Genomic DNA, 24197 nt, shown 5'->3' with positions numbered 1-24197 from the left:
AAATCTGTGCTGACAGTTTGCATATGCAGCTGGGAAGCAACCAAAGAAAACAGAGGAAATACCAAGCTTTAAAAGGTTAAGGTAAAAGGGGACGAACCTGTATTCACAGGAACGGAGTGCCCATCTCTCTTTCATTAGCGATTGGGCCAGACTCGTATGCTGCTGTGGGAGGATCGCCACACCTCCTCCACAGCGAGTCTGTTACCTTCCCAGCATTGAATAATGCCGGTACCCATTTAACACCTGGGTTGAGAGGAGTAATTGAGGTAAAGCGCCTTACTCAAGGGCACAACACGCATGGCCACGGCGGGGCTGGAACCCACAACCTCACGATCATGAATCTTGTGCTCCACCGCTAGACCACATGTGCCCACAAAGCTTTACCAGACTAAACACTGTGGTTTCTTTCAAATTTAATGGCAATTTTTTAAGTGTGAAGTGACATCAGTTTTCATGCTGCTGTATCAAAACGTCCATTTCTAAAATGGTTTGCAATGTTAAGAGTGAAGTCGTGAATAAACAATTTTATCCATACAGGGGTGCGTTTTGGCGGTCATAACCAAGAATTGGTTCGGTTGTTTCTCTTTGGCTAATGGTTTTGGGGGTTTGAGTATTGCAGTACCGTGAGTAATTCTCGTCCATTTAAAATTCCCGCAGAAATTCACTGACAAGAAACAACTGAACCAATTCTTGGTTATGACCGCCAAAACGCACCCCTGTTTGTTCCCAGAATTTATTTTGTTTAATACAGCGCCCTCACTGGTCCCACAATGGCCAATCAGGCCCCGTTTCGTTGTCAGTCATCTAGCTGGTGTTGGTGCTGTTGGTACTCTGGTGAGTGAGTGGTATGGTGCCTTGGCCGTGAGAATCACGCTGTCTACTCTTACTCCCCGTCCCCTTGGAGTAATCAGCGGCCCGGTCCTTGCGGCACTGGCAGGTCAAGAACTTCCACCACGCCTGGCGTATTTCCTGCTGGCGCACGCAGAACAGGAGAAAGATCATCAGGCCCTGCAGGGAATTGAAGATGCAGAACAGGACCTGGAAGGCAAAGTTGGCCGTCTGGACCAGGGAGAGCAGACCAAAGACCCAGGTCAAGCCTAGCAGGACCGAGATGGCTAAGGCGTTCTGCAGACGGCGCGTCACTTCCTGGCGTTGGGTGCGATCCGTGGAGCTCTTGATGCTCTTGCGGGCGCAGGTCAGCTGGCGCATGACCAGCGTGAAGACGACAAAGTTGTAGATGAGTACCAGGCCAATCGGAAGGATTTGGCCGAAGTAGAGGGCGTTATCTGGACGCAGGAAACAACTACAGAAACAAGTCACATGAAACAGGATTACAAAAACAATTCCACAGGAAATTCTGTGCTAACATCAATACATTATCACATCACCAGCAAAGGTTTTAAAGATGTGAAAATAGAAGCGAATATGCCAAGACCGTAGACGTCAATCGCTTCTCAAAAGTGGGGGAACGTACCTGCTTAAGCGCCCCTAAAAAATCTTGGATTCTACATGTTCTAGATGCGCTGTGGTGCGATCTGAGCTAATTTTTTAAGACGTTAACCACTATTTTTAGAACAAAATCATCATTTAAACATCATTTTCAGTTTGTAGTCATTGAATCAGCTATTCTGAGCTATAGAAGAAAAAATATAGGCTTCAACTTTTATTTGGGATGAAAAAAAGGGGGGGGGGGGCAAGACAAACGATATGATATCCCCACTTTAACAATTGGGTTGAACATTTATCCCCCGCGGTACCCCACCGATTGACACCTATTGTACATGTATATACAGCCACAAAAGCTGTACCAAAAGCCGTAACACTTTCCAAAGTACATGTATTAACTATTTGGGTAAGAAATAAATGGACTAAATCGGACAGAACTAAATGTTTGAGCTGATTTATTTAGTTAGGTGTCTATAGTTGGTGCCATTTTGAACTGGTTTATCTGTTCATTGCACTCAAGGGTAAAACTAAAGTCATGAAATAAGTAAACTGAGAAGCCAAAATGAAAGTGTTGTATATCCTGCCATTACTTTAGTGGTTCATCACAAAAAAATAATTAGTATTTACATACATGATTCAATGTTGTCGTACTCTGATTTAACCTCGTTTTCCCCTTTTTACTTTTGGATAAGTTACAAATAAAAAAAATCAACTGAGTACTGTATCTACAATTTTGGGTAAATGTTTTTTTCATGAAACAAAACCAACTGTGGAACTTACTAGTCAGCGGTCATGTAGTTGGTGTGGTCAACAGCCAGAATAATGATCACAACCACAAGCGGGAGACCTGTATGCGAAAAGGTAGTAAGTACAGACTAAAGCTATAGTCCATCATTTGCAGCCATCCGAAAAGTAACTGGCGCAATTATTGTTGAAAAACATACTTGGTTGAAAGATAGTAAGGGGACTAAACTCCCTGTGAAATTATTCTTTCTGCCAAGCTGTCATGTTGAAGTAATCAACGAAAGAAGGCATTTCCAACGATGCGTCTTAAGAGGCACCGTAGGAAAATGTAAATTAGTAGTTCGTTTTGTTATTCGGCGAAGCGCATGCAAGCACTTGCACGACACAAGCGCGGTTGCTATAATTCATCAGATCAGTGCGCGACATCGCGTATAGCTGCAATTCAAAACAATTCAAAACATGATTCAGCAACTTTGGATTTGAAATTGAGATCCTAGAATGCTGTTTTTCTCGGAATATACAGCTGAAGCTGAGCTGAAACTTCATCAGGTTAGCTGTTCAGTATCCTCCATTAGATTTTGAACACTTTTGTTGCTTCAAACGAACAAAATGCACAAAAATTACAAATGATGGACTATATCTTTAATAATCCTGTGAAAACATTAATTGCAAGAGATAATATTAGGACGTATTAACCATTTCGGGCTGTAAATCTGAGGTGAGCAAATTTTTTAGGCAACGTTCAATATATCCACCTCAAGTTAAAGTTCAAAGCCACTCCATAAAGACATTGTCAGACTGAGGAATGGCAAAACGATTGGGCTGGATAGTTCAGTTGTTAGAGCACCAGAACGGCAATCCGGAGGTTGAAACCCCGCTACAGTAAATTTGTTTGTTGAGCTTTATTATTATTCAGAATTTTAAAGTTCAAAGTTCAACGATTGCGAGCCTTACCCCAGGCTAGGATGGAGGCGATGAGCAGGAAGTTGGATACATTGGCGTTGAGCACCCTGACAAAGAGCAGATACATGTTGGTGGCTTCCACTGCCATCCAGGAGACAGATGCCAAGGTGAAGTAGTGGATTAGGACGGCCACGATGATGCAACCAACTCCCGATGCGGTGGCCTCGATGCCGGCCAAGAAGGCTAGGTACAGACCAGCCAGGGCAAAGCAGAAATGGAGCAGGATCTGCTGTGGACGCTTGCTGCGAAGTTTCCTGTTTGAGAGAAGAACACCGCCATTATTCAGATTTTACCCTGTCCAGTGTTAATAAGGCTTGAAGGTTTGTAGGGTGGACAGCAATGAAAGTTAGCTTTGCGGTAACACCGTGTAGTCAAAATCTCTTTTGTGATTTTATGAGGTTATGAAAAGAACCAGTTTGGTAACCTGACATTTCAAACAGTATGCTCTGTCGGTATTCTGGAGTTCTCTTGAGAACCACACAAAGTCACGAGAGATTTGAACGCATGATGCAGCTACTGAAAACCTCACATCTTCCGTCCGGTGTTGTGGTCTGAGAGTCCATCGCAAGTCCCTCACAAGTCTGGTCAAAAGTAATTGCTTCACAAGTCTTTTCTCAACTCCAGTATAAAAACAAGTACATTGTGTAATAGTGGACAAACGATGACAGAGGACTGTTCTTGACACAGTTCATTTGATGGGCTGGTGACTTGACTTGTGACGGACTCGTGACGGACTCGTGACGGACTCGTGATGGATTTGTGATGGATTTGTGAAGACTTATAATGGACTCGACTGCAATACTGACTCTATCAAGGAATGTGGCGCAAAGCCCGTTTGCTTAAACATCAATGGTAATAATTACTATTACAATGAGCTTTGGGTTTTTGTGGCCAGATTGAAAAATGTATGAGCTGAACCCATTTTGAAGTGCTGCAAAGATGATCGTCAAAACAATTTCCAGACAACTACAGATTCTCTTACTCATGAGAACATTAGAAAAAAAAATCCAGACAAACACTTTCAGAGAAAAGTGGGTTATGATGAGAGGACGTCATTATTGGATAATGAGAATGCAAGGCTATGGGCCTGTCTCAATTTGTATCGCGACAATCTCCGGACAAGTTTTTGGGTATAAGTTGCAAAATTTTGAACTACTTCCCCGCAATCTTCCCAAAAAGGAAGTTATTTGTATTTCTGAGTCAAGCAGTTGCTAATGAAAATTTTCCCAGGAAACGTGTCTGGGGCAAATAAAAGACTGTCTATACAGTGATGCAGATTTTAGGAAGCCTTTTGAGGAGAAATTGCTTGAATCTCACATGAGCCAATTGACTTACTTGAGAGCGACATACGTGATGATGGTAATAACCAGAGCCACTAGCGAGACTGCACAGCCGATCTTACTGATGATGCTCAGAACAATGTTATCTTGGTTGCCATAGATATCCTGAGAAGAAACAAAAACGTCTTGGTTATCATAGATACGGGCATCCTCAACCAACGACTGCAGTATAAACACCTTCAACCGAACGTTTTTTGCAAAGACAGATTCAATTCAGATTCGAACCAGCAAACATCAGATTTGAACCAGCCAAACGATCCCGCAAGCTCAATGGTCGAGTGGTAAGACGTCTGCACTAGAAAGCAGGAGGTCGTGGGTTCGAGTCCCACCCAAGTGATTTTTTTTCCACCTTTCACTCGGGAAGTAACACACAGTGTATACAGTGTTTTTACGTCGGTGAAGGACAAAACATAATATTGATTTACATCACCCGATGCAAATTCCAATATTGAAAGACAGATTTTTTAGATCATAACAATAATCAATCACGCCCCATTTACTAAAACACATCGCTTAGTGCATTTTTCTTTTGCTTACCACGATCACGGCGAAGCTAGTCAGGTGATCACAGTGACACACGGTCCGCGTGTTATTCACGGTGACCTTGCTGCAACCTTCCGTCGACCAATCACCAAAGTTGTCGTTTAAGCTGAAATCCCAGAAGACGCACTGCGATCCATTAACTGTGTCTTCAGGGCCACCCACCTGAAAATGGGATTAGGGAATATACGAGGAATACATGTAAATGAGGCAATATGAGGGAGATATTGGGGGATATATTAAGGGGACATATTTGAAATTATTTACCGTTTGCTGATCAGTTTCATTGTCTTGGTGTGTTTCAATAAGATGTGATATTTAGAAGAATTTTCACATTGGGTTTGTTGTTCATGTTTTTTACAAATCTGCATCACCTGATTAACAAATCTACGATGATACTGTTTTTATCACTCGCAGATTGTAAATTCATCATAGCGTGCCCTGATTTCATTCAACAAGTTAAATAATATGACCAAGTCTAGAAGACTGTTTCACTTTATTACAGATTAAACCCTACTTTAAGAACACAGAGATCAATTGTTAAACAGGCATAATAGTTTCATTTCTTACATTAACAGGAAGGAATGCGCTGGAGACTGGTGCCTCCATGGGCAGGTCCTGCACCCTGACTCCCTCCACGGTAGCAGCAATGATGTAACTACCTACAGCACGGCTAAAATTGTCCACGGGCCTGGCCGCGGCACGCAGTTTGGGTGAACGATAGAGCTTACTGCTCCGGTAGAAGAAAAAACTGATGGGGACAGTATCACCTACAGAAATTAAAAAAAAAAAGTATGATTGTTTAATTCAGTCTGTTGCACACAGGCCGTGCTCATTCTTGACAAAAGGCACGGGTAGAAATGGGTTTACAAGAATGCTTCTGTGTGAAGAACAGGGGTGTGAGTGACCACTCATAAAAAGAGCTGAAAACACCTGGAAAAAAGGTGCCAAAAAGATGAACTTTGGAAATCTCCTATACTTTTGTACACAGCAAGTAAGGGGAAAGAAACTGAAAAAAAGAGCTGAAATACAAAAAAAAGAGCTGAAATCAGCTTTAAAGCTGAGACCTCACACCCTTGGAAGAATTTTTAATTACAGCAAACTCTCTTTAATTCAAATCTCAAGGGAATGGATACCCAATTTCAGGTATCCGGAGTTCCCTCGGTGTGGCCACGTGGTGATAAAATTCTCCACATTTTCCAAATATGGTCATAACCTTTTTTTTTCAATGGGCCAATAAGGCCAAGCTTCCATGTAATCCTCACCCCTACTATATACCCCAAGCCTGTAGACTCCCATTGGCCAAACCCTAACCACTGCAGAGTAAGGAGTGTTGAAAGACAGCAGCCCCAAGAGGCGCCTAATGCCTTTGTGCAGTAATTGGATATCTTAAAGGCCAACCCCTTTGTGCCGCCGATCTCTCTGTGTCAACCCCTCGTGCCGCCCAGAGCTCAGAGAGGTCGTAAACAATCCTGGCCCACACAAAGGCCATGTGACCTGCCTATATCTTGTGCATGAGGGGGTTCTTGACCTAGAAACAGAGTGGTGATAACATTCTCCATGTGGTTTCACGGTGTGATTTTTTTGGTCACTCGACTCCGAGGGTTAAGCAAGATTCCTGATTTTGCTACAGTCATGTCATCTACACAAACATGACATGAATGGCTTTCACCGTAACTCGCTATGCCAGGCTATAAAATGGACACGTTCTTTGTCACACTTTCCATTTTTTTTCATTCTAATGTAACATGTCTTTATTTATTTTTTTAGTCAAAAATCATCAATTTACTCTGATAAAAGTGTCTGCTTTATAGATAAACCTAACAATAAACCACTTATGTAACTGCCTGTAGCAAACCTTTCTTTTGTGTCGTTTGTCTATCGGAAAACCATGCTCGGAATTTTCCGAATGTGCGCGGTCGCATGGCTGGTCCGACATGTATTTAAGTGTGCGTTTATGAGAAGACCATGCAAAATCTTGAAAAATCGACAAGGTGGGGGGTCGGCGAATTAAGTTCAAATCTTGGCCATTTGATCCCCACCTGAGACGATACCACTCGGTGGAGTAGCTCGATAAATAATCACACGGTGGCCGAGTACGGGGCACCGACAATTTTGAGCAAAAAAAGGTGACTTCCGGGGAGTAAATTTGTGTTGTTTCTGGTATAAAGTTATAGCCTCGTGTATTCCCTTAAACTAAATCGTTTACTGTCGACCTACATATCAAAAGAAAGGATTTAATCTCCTCTAAACGATGAAATATAAATCTTTAATATGCAATCATTCACTGCGGAGATATAGGCGTAAGACAAACACGTATCAGCTCTATTACGAAATGAAGTCATTTACGTGGTAAACCATAACTTAATTAATGCAGGGCTGAGAGTCAACAAACTTGGATGAAATATAGTTCAGATATCCGACTACAATAATAAAAAATAAAAAAACTGTCAGCTCTTCCGGTTTTTGTTTGCTCACGGTCAACAAAGTTGAAAAATTCCTATTTTTCAAGACCAAACCTACATAGCCCCCTAGACAGTTCCGAGTGCATTTGGTTCCCCTGAATTGACATTTTGCTGGAATTGTTGTAAGAGCGTAACAAAATCTACATTTTGCAGACTTCACCTATTGGTTGGGTGGGTGAGTGGGCTACCTTTGGTGGTGCGCACTGATCCGGTAGGAGGGGAACGTCCTGTTGCCGCCCACCCAGTTAGCGCACGGTATCGAAAGAGGGCGCCCTCGCATAACATCACCGTCAAAATGGCTGTCATGGACATGCTGTCTGTGCGGCAGCAATGTGATTTTAGTAATTTTGAGTATTGCAAAGCCATCAAATGTGGTGTAAATCCGTCTTATCCGCGCGAACTAAATACAGTGCAACTTAATCGATGCACAAAAAACATACGGAGCCATTTGCAGAAGTGGAAAGTCGCTGCATATGATGTGAATGTCGAGTGCATGGAAACTGATCCTCCTGCGATGTGGTTTGTTCGACGTCGATGCATACACTGATAAGACAATATGTCCAGCGCATAGATACAAGTTAGGGTTGAGTTGGACATCATCAAGGAAATGTTGTCATCTACTCCATAAAGTGAAAGGCAAACCATTCCGTGTTGGGAATAAAGCAACTAGCCGTGAGATGTTTGATCGATGGGGTATCCTGATCACAGTTGGAACAGGTAAGAAGACAGAAATAAAACAAACACACATTTCTGAAATGAATCAATCATGGTCATGGTCCATTTCTGATCAACTGATTTTGTTTCTGGGAAGGTTATATCAATTAAATCCCTTATCATGCAGTTGACTTGGGACCAGTGACATGTATTATTGTGTGAAAAATTAATACTGGTTGTCACAGCTCTGGACCACACACATGGTTTTCGGCAGTGGACACACATGGTGGATATTTTGATTTTTTTTATATAAAGAAAGTTGGAGCTGCACTGAACATGCGCAGTTTGGGGCATAAAACAAATATTTATTTTGCACTTACATTCTTGTTTTGACCATTTACAAGATCAATTTCAGATTTGTTTTCCCTTTTATACAAATCCTCCAGCGCAAGCCACATCAGAAAATGAAAAAGTAATAATTGTAAATAAATACAGTCAATCTAAAATAATAAAAGAAGATTTTTTTTTTTTTTTGGGGGGGGGGGGAATTTATGACATTGGTTTTGTTCAAGGGATCTATTGCTCAATATTGTTGGCTACATACGCCCCGCTTTATATCTTTTAAGTTTAAAAATATTAAGCCTGCTGCGGCCTTTACACTTGGTAATTCTCACTGTTCATATGACTTTCAGGTATCTGTAGAGGTTGTATATCTAAGCACAAACAAGCAGTTACGCACCAGACAGCGGAACAATTACCACCTAGCGATGTGCTCTCTAAGGAACAAGAAGAGCAGCAGTGTACAATTAGTGATTTCACATCGCCGGCTGGTGTACCATCTCTCCAACCCACCGACACAGAATGCACTTCAGTTCATGAGGTAATGGGAGTGAACTAAGAATGGACCTTGACATATTGCATCTCATTTATCACAGATGAATTGTAAGTACTCTTCTTTGAGTACATACATTTGTATTTCAACCCTGCTATATGTAGCACGCATCTCACTGTTTTTATTTTCCTCATGATTATTTCTAGCATACATCTGAGTCATCATCAACTGATGGAGATATTACAAAGGATGTGCACTTGACTCTTCTTGGGCTCCAACCCCCCGACCAAAGAATGTGGAGCTGCAATCCCTGAACACTTTCCTTACTCAGGGTGGAATGTCTGCTGTTGATGGGCAGCTTCGTCTGTCATTAGAAGAAGCATCTGATAGCACCATCCGTTATTATAGAAGGAAGGCAAAGGAAGCCTTTGGTTTAGTTCTTCATTGTTTAGCACCAGGTCAAGAAGATGGGCTCATGAAGAATTGAAGATTACAATCGGTGAAACAACTGCTGAATCATCACAAAGTAGTCAAGATTTTGATAGTAGTACCCGTTTTCATTTTTTTTATTGCATCCTTTTTTACCAACATTTTTGCATTAGTGGTTCCATGTTCTCTGCCTTTAAGTATTTTGTGTTTAAACAAAGGGTTATCATGGCTTGTTATTGGAAGACAGTGACTGTTCTTGTTTTTTAATGTTAATTTAAGAAGGAAAACGATTTTCTTGATTTATATTCAATTGTTTTTTCGAGTTTGATCGTTAGGTTGTTCCATGTGTCATTCTATTTTGATACTGTGTTAGTTCAGTTTTCTTCTTTCAACTTCCATTTAAGTTTAAAGTTCAATTTAGTTTTGTACAGTTGACTCTCGTTACAGCAAGGTCGGTGAGACCGCCCAAACTACCTCTTTAAACAGAAATGTTGCTTTAAAAGGACAGCGAAACAAAGAAACACAAAGAGAACTAGAGATTTGAGACCTCAGAATTTGCTCTTTATAAGCAGAAGTAGGACGTCTTTATAAAAGTGCTCTTTATAACAAAAGTCGACTGTAGTACTACCATTTTACTTATTTGGTTGTGTGGATAACAGGTTTAAGGTTTGGGAAAAAGTTAATTTGGATCCTTTTTGATTATTGGTTTTTTTGAATGGTTTTCTTCAAATTTTGGTTGGTAAAATAAATCATCCTTTTTTTGTTGTCATTCTAAAAATGTGTTTGTCATTGTTTCTATTTATTCAAATTCCTCTCTATTTGTTCCTACCCCATCTAGGTCTATCTCATTTTTGACAGCGAGTACCCCAACATTTAGCGTTGTTCTCATTCAATTTATTATTTTCCAAGTTTATTAATTTTCCGGGTTACATTAACAAGCCAAAAAATAACAGAATTGTCATCCAAGCCCCATCATTCCCACATTTGGTGCACGATATGTGGCAGGGTGTACCCCCCCACCCCACCCCCATTGTGTCTTCATTGTGTTCTGGTAATCTCAGGATTTTTTTAGATGATTATTGGGGGATACTTCTGTTAACAAAAAGACAAGTGTGTGTCGAGTATAGGAACATATGTGGGGACTCCCTCTGCCACAAATCGGGCAGGGTATACATTCCATCCTGGACTCTGAAAGGTGGCGGCCATATTGATTTAAGATGACCCCCCCCTAAAAATGGGATTAATTAAGGGATTATAGCGCCCCCAATGGCGTCTCCAGTATTAAAATAGGTTTTAATTTTATTGATCATGAAAAAATATACACGTTTGCCAATTTTCATAACATTCAAGCAAAAAAGTCAAAAATTATGTGAAAAATACATTTTTTTGACCAAAAAGGTGCCCAAAAAAACGCCCTCTATGAAAGATTTTTAAAAACATTTTTGACGTCATTATTTACAAATTGGAAAAATAATACTTGGTGGCAAATTTCATGAAAATTGGTTGTCGACTTTTGAAAATACAGAAAAGGGAGGGGGCACTGTATGCCCCTCCCCCGTCCCTTTACTACCGAAAATTGGGGTAATACAGGCTCCTGCCATTTCATACTAAAAACTGCTGACAATTTTTTTATTCTTGATACTTAAAGACCATGATAAGAACTCTCTTTCACCTGAGTGTCATTGTTCAAAGACCTGCACTAATGACGCTACGGCGACTTAAAGATCGCTATTTCTATGACTCAACTTTGGGGGTACCCTTAGTGCCGTTGCCTCCTAAGAGCAATTTTTTTCCTAAATTTTGAGTTCCTGGTTTAGGTCAGGATACAACCTCAAGACCATGCAAATTTCATTTCTCTGCTGCTTTCCCCTGTTGAGCAGCAAGCGTTTAAACTTTTGTACCCCAAAATCATAAAAATCACCATTTTTCACTAATAAAAACACATTTTTGGCTCTTTTTTTTGCTACGAAGGTCAGATTGGCCAAATATTTTGTACAACCTCAAGGCTACCTATGACCCACCTACCCCCCAAATTTTAACCAAATCCGCCGACCCCCACCTTGTCACGGTCTGCATGGTCCTCTCGTGGACACACTCTTAATCGATAGAGGGCGCACTAGCTGCTATTATGAATGGGCCAGTGGTAGCGATCCGGCCAACACAAAAGCTAGGATTTGTCGCGGTTACGGATTCCGATCACAATGCAGCGTGCACGCTGCATCCCCAAGTGAAAAGAACAATTGTGTTGGGTAGTAACAATGACTCTTGAAAAAGATTTGGATCTGTTTACGCTCCTTTGTGACTGTTTTGGCAGCGTTTTCTATGGAGTGGCCGAACAAAAGATAAACGGAGGTACCGCTGGGGGCATTTTGAAGGGGTACTCATGATCATAATATCCTATTCTCTTGATGGGAATGGAGTGTTACTCCGAGATAAACGGAGAGTCAAGTTATATCCAAATTTGAGTTAAAGGGAAAATACAACATTTGCAAACATCCAAAAATAAAACGATCAAATCAATTTGGAATACCTTGCTGGACTGTTAGTGAATGACAGTGTAAAGCATCCTGTAAAATCATGGCACCTGGTATACTGTCATTTTCAAGAAAAGCGGTATTTTAGTATCAATTTCCAACGCTGGTCGGCCGACCAGCGTTGGAAAAAACTGGGTTTTTTTTCAAATACTGGCTCCAATTGACCATCGCACTTGTTTGCAATCCATTACACACCTATGAACGGGTAAAAGCCAGCTAGAACTGGTTCCCTGACCTTACAATTCACCAATGTATGTAAACTGCTCTGTTTCTTCTTATATGGAGTCAGGGAACCAGACTACAGGAAAATGATGGTTTTTCTTGGTTTTTATAGCATTTTCGAACCCAAAACCTCAAAAAAGTCAGTGTAACTATATTTGCTATATATTTCCAACCCCCCAATTCCATCCATTTCTGAAAATTACAGCAAAAGCAAATGATGTATATTCCCTTTAACAAGAGTCTACTGCATGAGACTTCTTCATTTGTGTCATGCATTGTCATACTCGTACTCATACTATCACGAGAATGAGTATGAGAACAAAAATTGAGTACAAGCACAAGTACAACAATACTGTGTCGGGCATACCTGGGGAGACAAAGTCCAGAATCTCTGGGGGCAGCGTGATGGAGGCTTTGACGTCTGGGATAGGGATTCTCTCTGGCTCAAAGTACACCATGACATCATCCTCAGTCAAGGGGGAATCCCCCTCCTGACCGGAGCCCTGGGGCACGGCAGCAAACCCTAGACCGATCTGGAGGGAGTCCTGGGGTACGACGATCGCCACGACAGCGATATCGCTGTGCACTGCGGTCAGATTGCCTGTGGCGTTGCTGGTCTGGAGCTCCGTGATGTAGCCCTCTAGGGCCAGAATGATGCGAGAGGGGGAAGGGTCCTCGCCAAGATCCTCGTACGTCTCGTCATCGACTTGAAGAATGTTGTTGACGACCCTCACAACATCAAGAGCGACCTAAATTCAAATACAAATCGAAATACTGACTTAAAAACTAATACACATTCAGAATAGCATTGTAGCATTCGGCTAAACCAAAAGGAGAGAATCCGAAACAGATTTTGGTTAAAAGGCACACGGGTGATTTGCTGTTCATGCATTTTGTTCGTTGGCAATAACACCACTCAAAATCCAAAGAATGTTCAAAACCTAACCTGGGGAAGTTTCAGCTCAGTGGATATTACACTTTTTGAGAAAACAGTAAAAAAAAACATACAATTTTGTGATCATGAAACAGTTTATTCAATGGCACTTCTTTATTTCCAAAATTCAGACAATTGACTGATTGTTGAAAATCACCTACTTTTTTTAATTTCTTCGAAATGACAGCAAGCCAAATGGAATATTTTCACATGGTGTTCAGTACAAGTATGATATTAATCCAAGTAAGAATTTTGATAATAATTTGGTCGGCTACTTTGGGGATAAATGCAAATGATCCTAGCTATATACCTTGAAGTCATTGTAATGCATTAAATTTCCATCAACTTAATTTTTTAGTCCTCCCAAACGATACTCAAACAACAGTTAGATCTTTCAACGCAGCCGCTTCTGTTTTGAACATCAAAGCCTTTCACGTTTTAAGTCAATATTTTTTCTAAAAACAAATTGGGCAAAAAATGGCTTCTTACCTCAGTAGATGGGGTGCCAACATTTACAATCTTCTCCAGGATATCGGCAGTAGCCATGATTCCTGAGGCATCGATCTGTGAGTGATTAGACGTCAGTACGACTGTCTGATCAGCAATCTCTGGAACATTCTCACTCGTTACGTTAACCTGCATGAGCAATTGAACGTGAACCAATGTTATACAGGGGTGTGAAATCTCCGCTATTTAGCGGATTTCCGCTTTTTTGTTCAGCGTGCCACATTTTGTTTTCCGCTTTTTTTCTTCCGATGGTCCAGATTTCCCCCCGCTTTTTTCCCCCGCGCGTAAGCATTGATTTTATTTCCGTTTATTTTATTTTCCGCCGCCACCGAACGCACGCCATCCGCTCTCTACAACATACACATAGCTCTGGGGTGCGTGCAAGCAAGTATTCAATGTACATGTACATTGTACATACGTACGTACTGTACATGTACGTGTGTACTATACGATGCCATGTGCGTGCATTTTTCAGCTCGAAGCCGCGTGTGTACACAACGTGTAAACAGCATCCGGGGAACCAACAGTCATTGCGCTGTGATTGGCTGCAGATAAATATGAATATTCACACATGCGCCATGAAGCGCGTTGGGACTCTTTGCGGCCGTTCCTGTGTCTATGCATGTAGTGACACGCGATGATCTCCACAATAACTCGCTGTAAACATCGTCTTGTTGCAAATATAAAGCCTTGAAATAAGACTAGTAAATTGTCGCCGTGCCGCGACGGTAGAGGGCATCATGCAGGGCAAAGTTCATGTGTGCATTTCATTGCATGCACGCATCCTGCTGCGTATTCCGCTGCATGCTGATACGTACGTTCGTGTGTCGTTTCAAATGTTTCGAACGTATTTTGACATTATTAATTCCGCAAGATGTCAGTGCAACACAAATGTGTTATTATCCAAAGAGGTTCGGAGTTTGATATGGACATTGACAAGCCGATCCTCAGGTTACGAATCCGTGGAAATGGATTTGGATGGAACACATGGTTAATCAGCAGAAATTAGGCGACTCGATCAGAAGCCGGGACACGCGATGACGATGTGTATCATCTGCAGTAAGGAGTTAAAATATGGAAAACGTGGTCGAATTTCCCAGTTTTCATGGCCATTTAGGCAGCTTCAAGCCAACATGAAGGAAAAGTTAACTTAAAAACATGCATAAATTGCAAAACATTTTCGACCAATAGTTGGCCCATGCAGGCATGCGAGGAGGCTTTAAAATGCACCACAGAGCATCTACATTTCAAAATATTTTCGGGGCCCTTGGGCGGGCCCCGGACCCCACGCCGTAAGGGCTTCGCGCTTTGCGCTTGCAGGTTCGGTTATTTACAGGTTCAGCTATTTTCAGCTATTTTTTTTGGACTCCACTCACACCCCTGGTTATATGAGACTACACACCAGAACCAGAACTTGTGAAATCTACATTATATTTTGGTTGAGGCAGAATCCAAGACTTAGCCTAGCACTGTCCGTATCGCATAAACTACCTATCTACACATGCAGAGATAAACCAATTAGTATTACATTGTATTTATTTTAAAGCTTCTTTTACTCAACATCAAGTTTGGACCAAAACAAATGTTTTGTTTAACTTTTCTTCAAATCCTCCCCCCCCCCCAGTTTTAAGGGATTATTTTATCCCTTACCACTGAAGCTCCAACCAAGTTCATTATCATTTGACTTATCATTCAAAGGCATACAAAAATCTTCTAATTCTTTTAAGCTCCCTGGGTAGTAGACATGGAAGTAAATACAACATTTTGTTAAGGTTAGTGTAGCGCACTGACAAAATCAGGTAGGGACTGCAAAAACCCAGACCACATGTTGGCCCTGCCAGGGTTCAAACTGGGCAAAGTCCCACTACGCTTGTATCACACTCCGATCAAGTTAAAGGGAAAATACAACATTTGCAAACATCAAAGAATAAAACTTCCAAATCATTTTGAAATACCTTGCTGGACTGTTAGTGAATGACAGTGTAAAGCATCCTGTAAAATCATGGCACCTGGTATACTGTCATATTCAAGAAAAGTGGTATTTTTGTATCAATTTCCAACGCTGATCGGCCGATGGCTTTTTTCAAATACTGGCCCCAGTTGACCATCGCACTTGTTTGCAATCGATTACACACCTATGAAAGGGTACAAGCCAGCTAGACTGGTTCCCTGACCTTACAATTCCCCAATGTATGTAAACTGCTCTGTTTCTTCTTAAATGGAGTCAGGGAACCAGACTACAGGAAAATGATTGTTTTTCTTGGTTTTTATAGCATTTTTGAACCCAATACCTCAAAAAGTCAGTGTAACTATATTTGCTATATATTTCCAACCCCCCAATTCCATCCATTTCTGAAAATTACAGCAAAAGCAAATGATGTATATTCCCTTTAAACACAATCAAAATGTTGGTACTTACTTGGGACAATTCCTCAAGTAGAGCATTGGCATTTTCACCATCCAAGCAATCCAGTAGAACAGGGCCTAGCCATATTGCTTCAGACAGTATGTTACCGGCACAATCCCTGGTACCCCGTGGCATACCGGCTACACACAAAAAAAACCACCAGAATTGCACATAAATATCATGTCATTGTAAACATCATGACTATGCAAACTGCATTAAATACATTACTCTAACCATAACTACGGGCATTATTGCTAGAATGCAAACTTAGGCGTTTTTTTTTTAACCGAGAAAATTATAAATTTTCATCAGTGACCATCAATTTGGCCTCTTCTCTGCTGCAGCTCAGTAACTGACTCATACCGTACAGTACTCACAACGTGACCTACTGGCTGGCCTACATGTTATAGACCATGCATGTTCATAGACCGAAAACCACATTTGGGCGTACCGGGCACCTTGACTCGGCAATAAATATTTCACCGTGTGAATTTTGAAACTGTTTTGGTTTTTTTTTTCAGTTTATTTTGGTTAATTTCGGGTTTTTTCTAAATGGCTTAACCGACCCGACCTGACCCAACCCGAAAAACGCAAACGTAAAAATGACCCGACCCGACTGAAATGATGGAAAAACCGACCCGACCTGAAGTCGGTTTCGAGTCGGGTTGAGTCCGTTTCGGGTCGGGTTTGCAATTGGTATCTCTTGAGCGGGAAGTTAGAATAGAGTTATTATCCCGTCATCACAAGTATTAAATCAAAAGTGACAGGCTATTTCAACGACCAGTAACAAAAGACATTCCTTTTTTTCAAATTTCATTCTTGGTTTGACTTGGGTTGGGCTTGTGACTCAACATGTTATGGTTTGTGATTTGACACAGGATGAACACGACTGTAAAGTTTTCTTAAAATTGTGCCAAGAATAAGATATTACGTATAAGATGAAATTTTGCCTCGGGGTGATTTAAATCAAAATATAGGTTTTGCCCTTCACCGACATTTCAACACTGTATACTCAGTGTGTTACCTCCCGAGTGAAAGTTGGAAAAAATCACACTGAGTACACAGTGTTTAAACGTCGGTGAAGGGCAAAATCTATAATTTGATTTATATCACCCCGACGCAAAAGAATAGTTTATGCGGTACCTGCTGCTATGTACATCAGATTCGAACCAGCCAAACGATCCCTTAGCTTGGTGGTCGAGTGGTAAGACATCTGTACTAGAAAGCAGGAGGTCGTGGGTTCGAGTCCCACCCGAGTGATTTTTTTTCCAACTTTCACTGGGGAGGTAACACACTGAGTGTACTGTGTTTAAACGTCGGTGAAGGGCAAAACCTATAATTTGAAAATTAAGATACTTTTTTAACTTTAAAACCTTACCCTTGGCTGTTATCTCTGGGCAACGTTCCACTGAGTGGACAGTCTGTCCAACTTTAGCCTGGGGGAACCTCAGACCGTCAACTTCCTCACCAAAACAGGTGACTGCAGTAAAAAAAAAGAAGTTGAACCTAAAATAAAATAAACAGTTTAACACCATCTTGGCAACATTTTCAGAAGCATCGAACTAGCATTTAAGGATCTCGTACACATTTTGGCAAGGGTGGATTTTCTGTGTACATTTGTCACGTTGCTTGGATAATTTACTTGCGAGTCCACAATGTTAGGAATTTTGAGTTCATTAAGGGACAAGCTGGTTTACCCGATCATAGATCGGGTAGGGCGTAGTGTTGGGGATGAAAATGTGGGGAGTTAAATGTAAATGGGGGATATAGTTGGGGAGACATGCAGTTAAAGAATAGCAATTTCTGTGGTGTGATCTGAGGCAGTTTCTGATCACTAAAACCAATTTGAGCAAAAGATCATCTGTGAAAGTTTTGAGTTTTGAGTAATTGAATCAGCTACATGTATTCTGAGCAATAGAATCATTATTGTAGGCTACAGTATTTTTACTCGGGGAAGAAAAAGTGTGTGTGTGGGGGGGGGGGGGGGAGACCAAACAATGTCCCCCCTCAAAATGTGTGTGTGTGTGGGGGGGGGGGGGGGTCCCCTGTCCCCCGTCGATTTACGCACATGATAATTATGTACCATGGCAACTGTCGTAAATGTTGCCGTTGGTCTGTTAAATTGGCTTTTTGTGAGGCAGTCGCATTTGGAAAACGTAGTGAGAAGGTTTCTGTAGTACACAGTCGAAGGCTGGTTGTACAGTTTGACAATAAATGATAATGCAATAAAACGTGAAGGTGTCATTTAAAATAAAAATGTTGAGTGTTACCAAAAAATTACAAACGGTCTGAATCATGGAGGAAGGTCATAATTAAGTTACAGCATTGGACTCTTCAACAAACGTAAACTTGAACTTCTTACAATTTGCGAGACCGTCTGCGATTCAACTTTTATTCAAGTTGGTTCAACCATCTATATATAAGAGCAAGTTTTACTCGGCCTCCTACTCCTAGAAATGTTTGCTTCTGAAAGGATCCGAGACCGCGGCGATCCTTCGTTGACCCAAAACAGGCCCCCGAAATTATAACACGACACTGCGGGCAGCGAACTCACAACGCTAAGCCTTGGTGGTGGAAGCATGGAGCTGTAAACACATTATGGAAGCAACAGCACTCTATCACGTCACATGCTTGCGCTTCAAATAGCGAGCACCGTAGACCCAACCTCGTTTCCAGGGTGTGGAGCAGGCTGCAGTACGCGTTGCCATCGACAGTTTTGCATAGCCCGGAAATACTACGCAGTGTAGACTTTCGATTGGTCAGACCGCGGCAAGGCATACTTAATGTGTAGTCCTTCTGAGTATTCGTTGCACTCGGCGCAGGGGCGGCAAGCGAAGCATATGAAAGAATAGGGACACTTGGTGGCCACGCACCATGGAGAAAAAATATTTTACCAAGGTCACCACATACTAACGTTTGGTGAACGCTTTTGCAGAAGGGCCGAGTAGAACACGTAAACGAAACTCCTATGTTGACCTCGCTGACCTCGCACAGTCTAGACACGCAGAAAAGCCAGCACGGGGGGCGGCCAGGCAGTCAACGTGAAAGCGCACACGACGGCAAATTCCTGTGCAAAATTCAGTCACGAAAAATCGACGAAACGGATCGCCGGTCCGTACGGGAAAATTAGGACGACCCGATGCGTCCGACCCGGCGGAAGACACCCTCCGCATTTTTCCACGGACGTGGAGCGATTTTGGCGCCGCAGGAGCCCGCGGTCTCGGATCCTTTCAGGAGCAAACATCGTCTCGGGGGCGAGTAAACTTCTCTCTTATATATATAGATTTCATTATTACTATCACTGCTTATATACAGCACTCCGTTCTACATTCCTCCTCTCTTGTACGTACATACATGTAGCTGTTAAAGCTATAGGCCATCATTTGCAGCCATCCGAAAAGTAACTGGCGTAATTATTGTTGAAAAACAAACTTGGTTGAAAGATAGTAAGGGAACTAAACTCCCTGTGAAATGATTCTTTCTGGGAAGCTGTCATTTTGAAGTAATTAACGAAAGAAGGCATTTCCAACGGTGATTCTTAAGAAGCACCGTAGGAAAATTTAAATTAGTAGTTCGTTTTGTTATTCAGCGCAGCGCGCACAAGTATTGGAACGACGCACACGCGCGCGCGGTTGTTGTAATTCGTCGGATCAGTGCGCGACGTCGCGTATAGCTGCAATTCAAAACAATTCAAAACATGATTCAGTAACTTTTGATTTGAAATTGAGATCTTAGAATGCTGTTTTTCTCGGAATGTACAGCTGAAGCTTAGCTGAAACTTCATCAGGTTAGTTGCTCAGTATCCTTCATTGGATTTTGAACACTTTTGTTGCTTCAAACGAACAAAATGCACTAATTACAAATGATGGACTATAGCTTTAAGAAGTTACCATATATATCCAAAATGTGATATATCCATTTAAAAGAGACAAACTTGCTTAGATATGAAACTGTACAAAAACAAAAACAGTATGTAAACTTCACATTTTTGTTTTATTGTATTCTCAAAATGTGTCCAATTATATAACAGCGAGACTGACTTTTGGCACGCAGACAGAGCAAGATTCTAAAAGGTTTAGAATTTGAAGCAGAATAAAGATGAAAGTGAAAAATCATCCTATCACTTTTTCTTTTTTTTCCCCTTCCTACCTAAGCTCACGACTTCAACGACTTCAACTTCTAGTGACTCTGGCAGAGGAGTATTGAGAGCTGTTGCAATTTCCTCTGCTAGTTCACTGTCCAGCATGCCAGGGCTGAAAGGCTGACCGACGTATACGATGACATCAGCGATGACGCTACCAGGACTGAAGCCGACAATGTCGAAGCCATACCCACTTGCTGGGACAGAATCGGTCAGTATGGCGAACTGAAGAGACACAGAGAAATATCACTATTCATAAACAGCGCCATGTTTGAGCAAATATCAATGCACCTAAATTCAGCGTCTCGTCTCTAAATTCTGCGACCCGTCCTCCAGTCTTTTGGACGGGCAGTTTGTGATTTTGGACGAGCACTTTGCGAAATGGACAATAAAACATGACGGGTAGAATTTGGCAAATGGACATAAAAATGATGGGTGGGTTTTGTTTGGAAACAAATTAAATAAAAACGAAGCGAGTAAGTTGTATTTTTACCCAAACTACCTCTTAATCTACGCAAACAATCGGTCGCCAGTGAGAAATTTGCTCTGTCCAGCATTTATCATGTTTATAGCTCCATACAACAGCATAAACACACGCACATGAGGGACGTTTGCACTGCATGCATGCACGTTCATGATGTCTTCAATTTGCCTGAGTTGGTGCCCGCAACCGTCTTACGCATATTTGTGCTCAGCACCACGGACATAAGTGTATAATGGGCGCCCTCTGTTGATTTGCTTACGCAATAGCCTGATCGCGCGTCCCGTCCACGGAGCTCTCAAAAGCGCCCTCTTTTGTTGGCGCACGGAGCCCATTGAAGGCTGGGAAATAACATGTGCATAATATGCACCTATATCCAATGCCTCAATGCGTATGCACGTCATGCGTTCATTCAGGCTTTGGTCAGAGCACATGGAGTAGGTTAAAGCTATAGTCCATCATTTGTAATTAGTGCATTTTGTTCGTTTGAAGCAACAAAAGTGTTCAAAATCTAATGAAGGATACTGAACAACTTACTTGATGAAGTTTCAGCTCAGCTTCAGCTTTATATTCCGAGAAAAACAGCATTCTAGGATCTCAATTTCAAATCAAAAGTTGCTAAATCATGTTTCGAATTGTTTTGAATTGCAGCTTTACGCGATGTCGCGCACTGATCCGACGAATTATAGCAACCGCGCGCGCCTGTGCGTCGTTCCAATGCTTGTGCGCGCTGCGCCGAATAACAAAACGAACTACTAATTTAAATTTTCCTACGGTGCTTCTTAAGACGCACCGTTGGAAATGCCTTCTTTCGTTGATTTCTTCAAATGAGAGCTTGCCAGAAAGGATAATTTCACAGGGAGTTTAGTCCCCTTACTATCTTTCAACCAGTATGTTTTTCAACAATAATTACGCCAGTTACTTTTTTGGATAGCTGCAAATGATGGACTCGGGCTTTAAGTAAATTTCACGGCGCTGCTAAGCAAGTGATTTTCTGCTACCAGAGCCTCCGTCTATTTCATGGAGACCGTAAGCATAAGCACAGCAAAAGGCATGCTAATAACTGCTTGGAAAATTAGCTTAACTTAGTGACGTAACAATAGAAATCTCTGTGCATGTGCGACCGTTAGCACATCCATGCCTTGAAATACAGTGTAGTGCTTAAGGTTAACAAATTTTTCTTCTATGCTCAGCACAACTTTTCTGCTAACTGCTAAGCAGCGCCGTGAATGTGGGTCCAAGTGTTATATAATTGACAAATTTGACATTTGTATTGGGTTTTTGTTCTTACCCGATTTCGGACATCCCCACTAAGGCTCATGTATTCCTGGCTGTTTGAATCACTCAGATTTCCTGTGTACGTCAAACCCACGAACCTGGCAGTCACTTTGAACACTGAAAAACCTTTGGAATGAAACAGAAATGTTCATTATTGGCCTGAACAGTAAAGGCCAGTCCATACTTCATGTGAAGCCTGCTGACGTCACCAAAATATTGGCAGCGATATTCACTCAAGGTGAAATGTAAGGTTTTCCACTCTTGCAAAATCGTGTCCCGAATTCTTGTTGCGTCATCGAAATTTTTCATTTGCTTTCGCACTATACATGTACGAACCAGGCGTTAGAAATTCACTCAAGTTGAATTGTAGCTCTTGCAAATTCGCAGCCCGAATACTTGCCATGATTTCAACATTTAGCATTCGCTTTTGCACTATGAGAACCTGGCTTGAGACAGAACTCTTCAGGATATTGTATGTCGTACATCACTGCTCAGTCACATAAGCGTACAGTGACAAAGACATTTTAGCTAAAGTAGCTCTCAGACATTTACTGATCTCTTGAAGTTTAGTACAAAGATTTTATTGAACAGTGTTGTACAGAAACATTTCTGTTAGCTGCAGTCTTGATGTAAGGGTTTGACACATTCTAACACTGTGAAAACATGCGACTTGAAATCTTGATCGATAGAGTTCTGCTCCGATTACATGGTATTTCAAAATAGAATAGGTAGGTAGAGGGTTTTTTTGGGGGTATTTTTTTGTGTACGACCATATGGAGATGTCTTCATGTTGTTAACGGTAAAAAGTAGTAATGGATGGTTTTCTGATTTTTTCCCCCTCATTTTTCCCAAACAAAATTAGGGCAGGGGCTGTCAAAATAGGGTAGGTAGGGTTACCGGAAGCAGAACTATTAATTTGTTTGGCCTAACAATCTGATGCTATTCTGATTTTTGTGGTTGTCGATGTTTACTACACATACATGTACATACATGTACATACCATCAACAGTGAGAGTAGCAGGCCGAGTTTCTACCGTGCTGTTGTACGGGGCACCGCCTTTCCCGACACACACGTATGAGCCTTGGTCACCAGGATTAGACTGTCCAATCGTGAAGGAAAGCGTGCTCCCACTCTTGACGAGTTTCCGAGCCGGAACGGGGGCAACCTTGTACCATTCGTATTCCACGGCGTTCTCTATGTAACAGGTCATAACGGCCGTTCCTACTGGTGGACTGTCGATGACTCGCAACAATGTGACGTCTACAGACTTTGGATGAGTAATTACCACTGGCTCTGTAGCAAGCAGAAAATGAAACAAAGAAACAAAAAACTACATGTACTAATGCACTACCTTTGCAAACATTACAAATGCTAAGTTGCCGAATTATTATGGCATACATGTACAATGTATCCTACTTGATTGTGTTAGTAAGATTTTTTTTTGGGGGGGGGGTTTCCAAGAGGGCTAAATTATTATACTTGTTTTAAAGGGAAGGGCATGAAGTATGTAGTATCGTGTGCTATTTGCACATTGTAAAACTAATATAAATGTATGTGTAACTGAAGGCTTGTGAGTGAGATATATGCAATGGATTAATTTATTTACTTTAATATCATAGTATACAAATATTGAATACTTCGAGTGGTGTAGTGAAACTAGCCTCCCGAGGTGATCCATGGACATTCTATTTTCCCGAGGCGAAGCCCAGGGAAAATAGAATGCTCTATGGATCACCGAGGGAGGCTAGTTTTACTTCACCACGAGATAAAGCATTCAATATTTGTTTTATGACAATTCACCCACAGATTCTGCTTGATTTTAACATTTTAAATTATTTAAATCTGAACACAGTTGAAATAAACTTCAACTGCAATACAAAATTGGTGGAAAATGTATTTCTCTCTTCCATACTACCCCTTCACGAAATGTTTGAACCCAAGTCTGCGGCGCGCTCTCGTTGGAACAATACGCGCTACGCGCACACCAGCATCCATTTGCACACAAGTACCGCGCCGTGGAAATAGTACTTTGGTTGCTAATGGTATATATGGTATAGTACTTTGGTTGCTACGGGTATAGTACTTTTGGCCGTGCACAGAATGATAGCAAAATTGGAAAGTAACATGTGACTCGCTCTCGGCCATGCTGTGAAAATCAAGTCAGGACTTGGATGTGTAATTCACCCACCACGCACGCGCCGCCACATCCTGGACTTCAAGATGCATGTGCTTCAATTCCAATTAGCAACGTGATTTGTTCTCAGCTTTATGCACAACGT

General features: G+C 41.6%; 2 protein-coding genes across 2 annotated transcripts in view; one reads left to right on the top strand and one right to left on the bottom strand.

Moving 5' to 3' along the window:
* Nucleotides 1-240: 240 nt before the first annotated feature.
* LOC119731635 overlaps nt 241-24197 on the bottom strand; it is a 38971-nt gene continuing 15014 nt past the window's right edge. Inside the window, exons 10-22 of the mRNA XM_038204834.1 lie at nt 22918-23211; nt 21931-22043; nt 20167-20383; nt 17396-17497; nt 16030-16157; nt 13593-13739; nt 12537-12918; nt 5604-5803; nt 5031-5198; nt 4489-4598; nt 3145-3407; nt 2227-2293; nt 241-1303 (exon numbers count right to left, since the gene is read on the bottom strand). Of these exons, the coding sequence (XP_038060762.1) occupies nt 805-1303; nt 2227-2293; nt 3145-3407; nt 4489-4598; nt 5031-5198; nt 5604-5803; nt 12537-12918; nt 13593-13739; nt 16030-16157; nt 17396-17497; nt 20167-20383; nt 21931-22043; nt 22918-23211 (2690 nt within the window). The 3' untranslated portion in view covers nt 241-804. The remainder of the gene's footprint in view (nt 1304-2226; nt 2294-3144; nt 3408-4488; nt 4599-5030; nt 5199-5603; nt 5804-12536; nt 12919-13592; nt 13740-16029; nt 16158-17395; nt 17498-20166; nt 20384-21930; nt 22044-22917; nt 23212-24197) is intronic.
* Nucleotides 7674-9596, top strand: LOC119731636. The gene is made up of 3 exons (XM_038204835.1): nt 7674-8215; nt 8845-9032; nt 9191-9596. Exons 1-3 carry the CDS (start codon nt 7981-7983, stop codon nt 9296-9298), a joined length of 531 nt encoding a protein of 176 aa, XP_038060763.1. The 5' UTR covers nt 7674-7980; the 3' UTR covers nt 9299-9596.

This window comes from Patiria miniata, unplaced genomic scaffold (assembly GCF_015706575.1).
Source record: "Patiria miniata isolate m_02_andy unplaced genomic scaffold, ASM1570657v1 HiC_scaffold_24, whole genome shotgun sequence".
Classification (NCBI taxonomy): Eukaryota; Metazoa; Echinodermata; class Asteroidea; order Valvatida; family Asterinidae; genus Patiria; species Patiria miniata.
The sequence above is the reverse complement of the archived record's forward strand: the minus strand, read 5'-3'. Positions and strand labels throughout refer to the sequence as shown.

Bases quoted from the DNA above. Each gene is read 5' to 3' on its own strand.
- LOC119731636 (XM_038204835.1), top strand. From the start codon at position 7,981: ATGTCGAGTGCATGGAAACTGATCCTCCTGCGATGTGGTTTGTTCGAC. The intron at 8,216-8,844 runs GTAAGAAGACAG...TATGACTTTCAG, and splicing joins CCTGATCACAGTTGGAACAG to GTATCTGTAGAGGTTGTATA. The intron at 9,033-9,190 runs GTAATGGGAGTG...GATTATTTCTAG, and splicing joins AATGCACTTCAGTTCATGAG to CATACATCTGAGTCATCATC.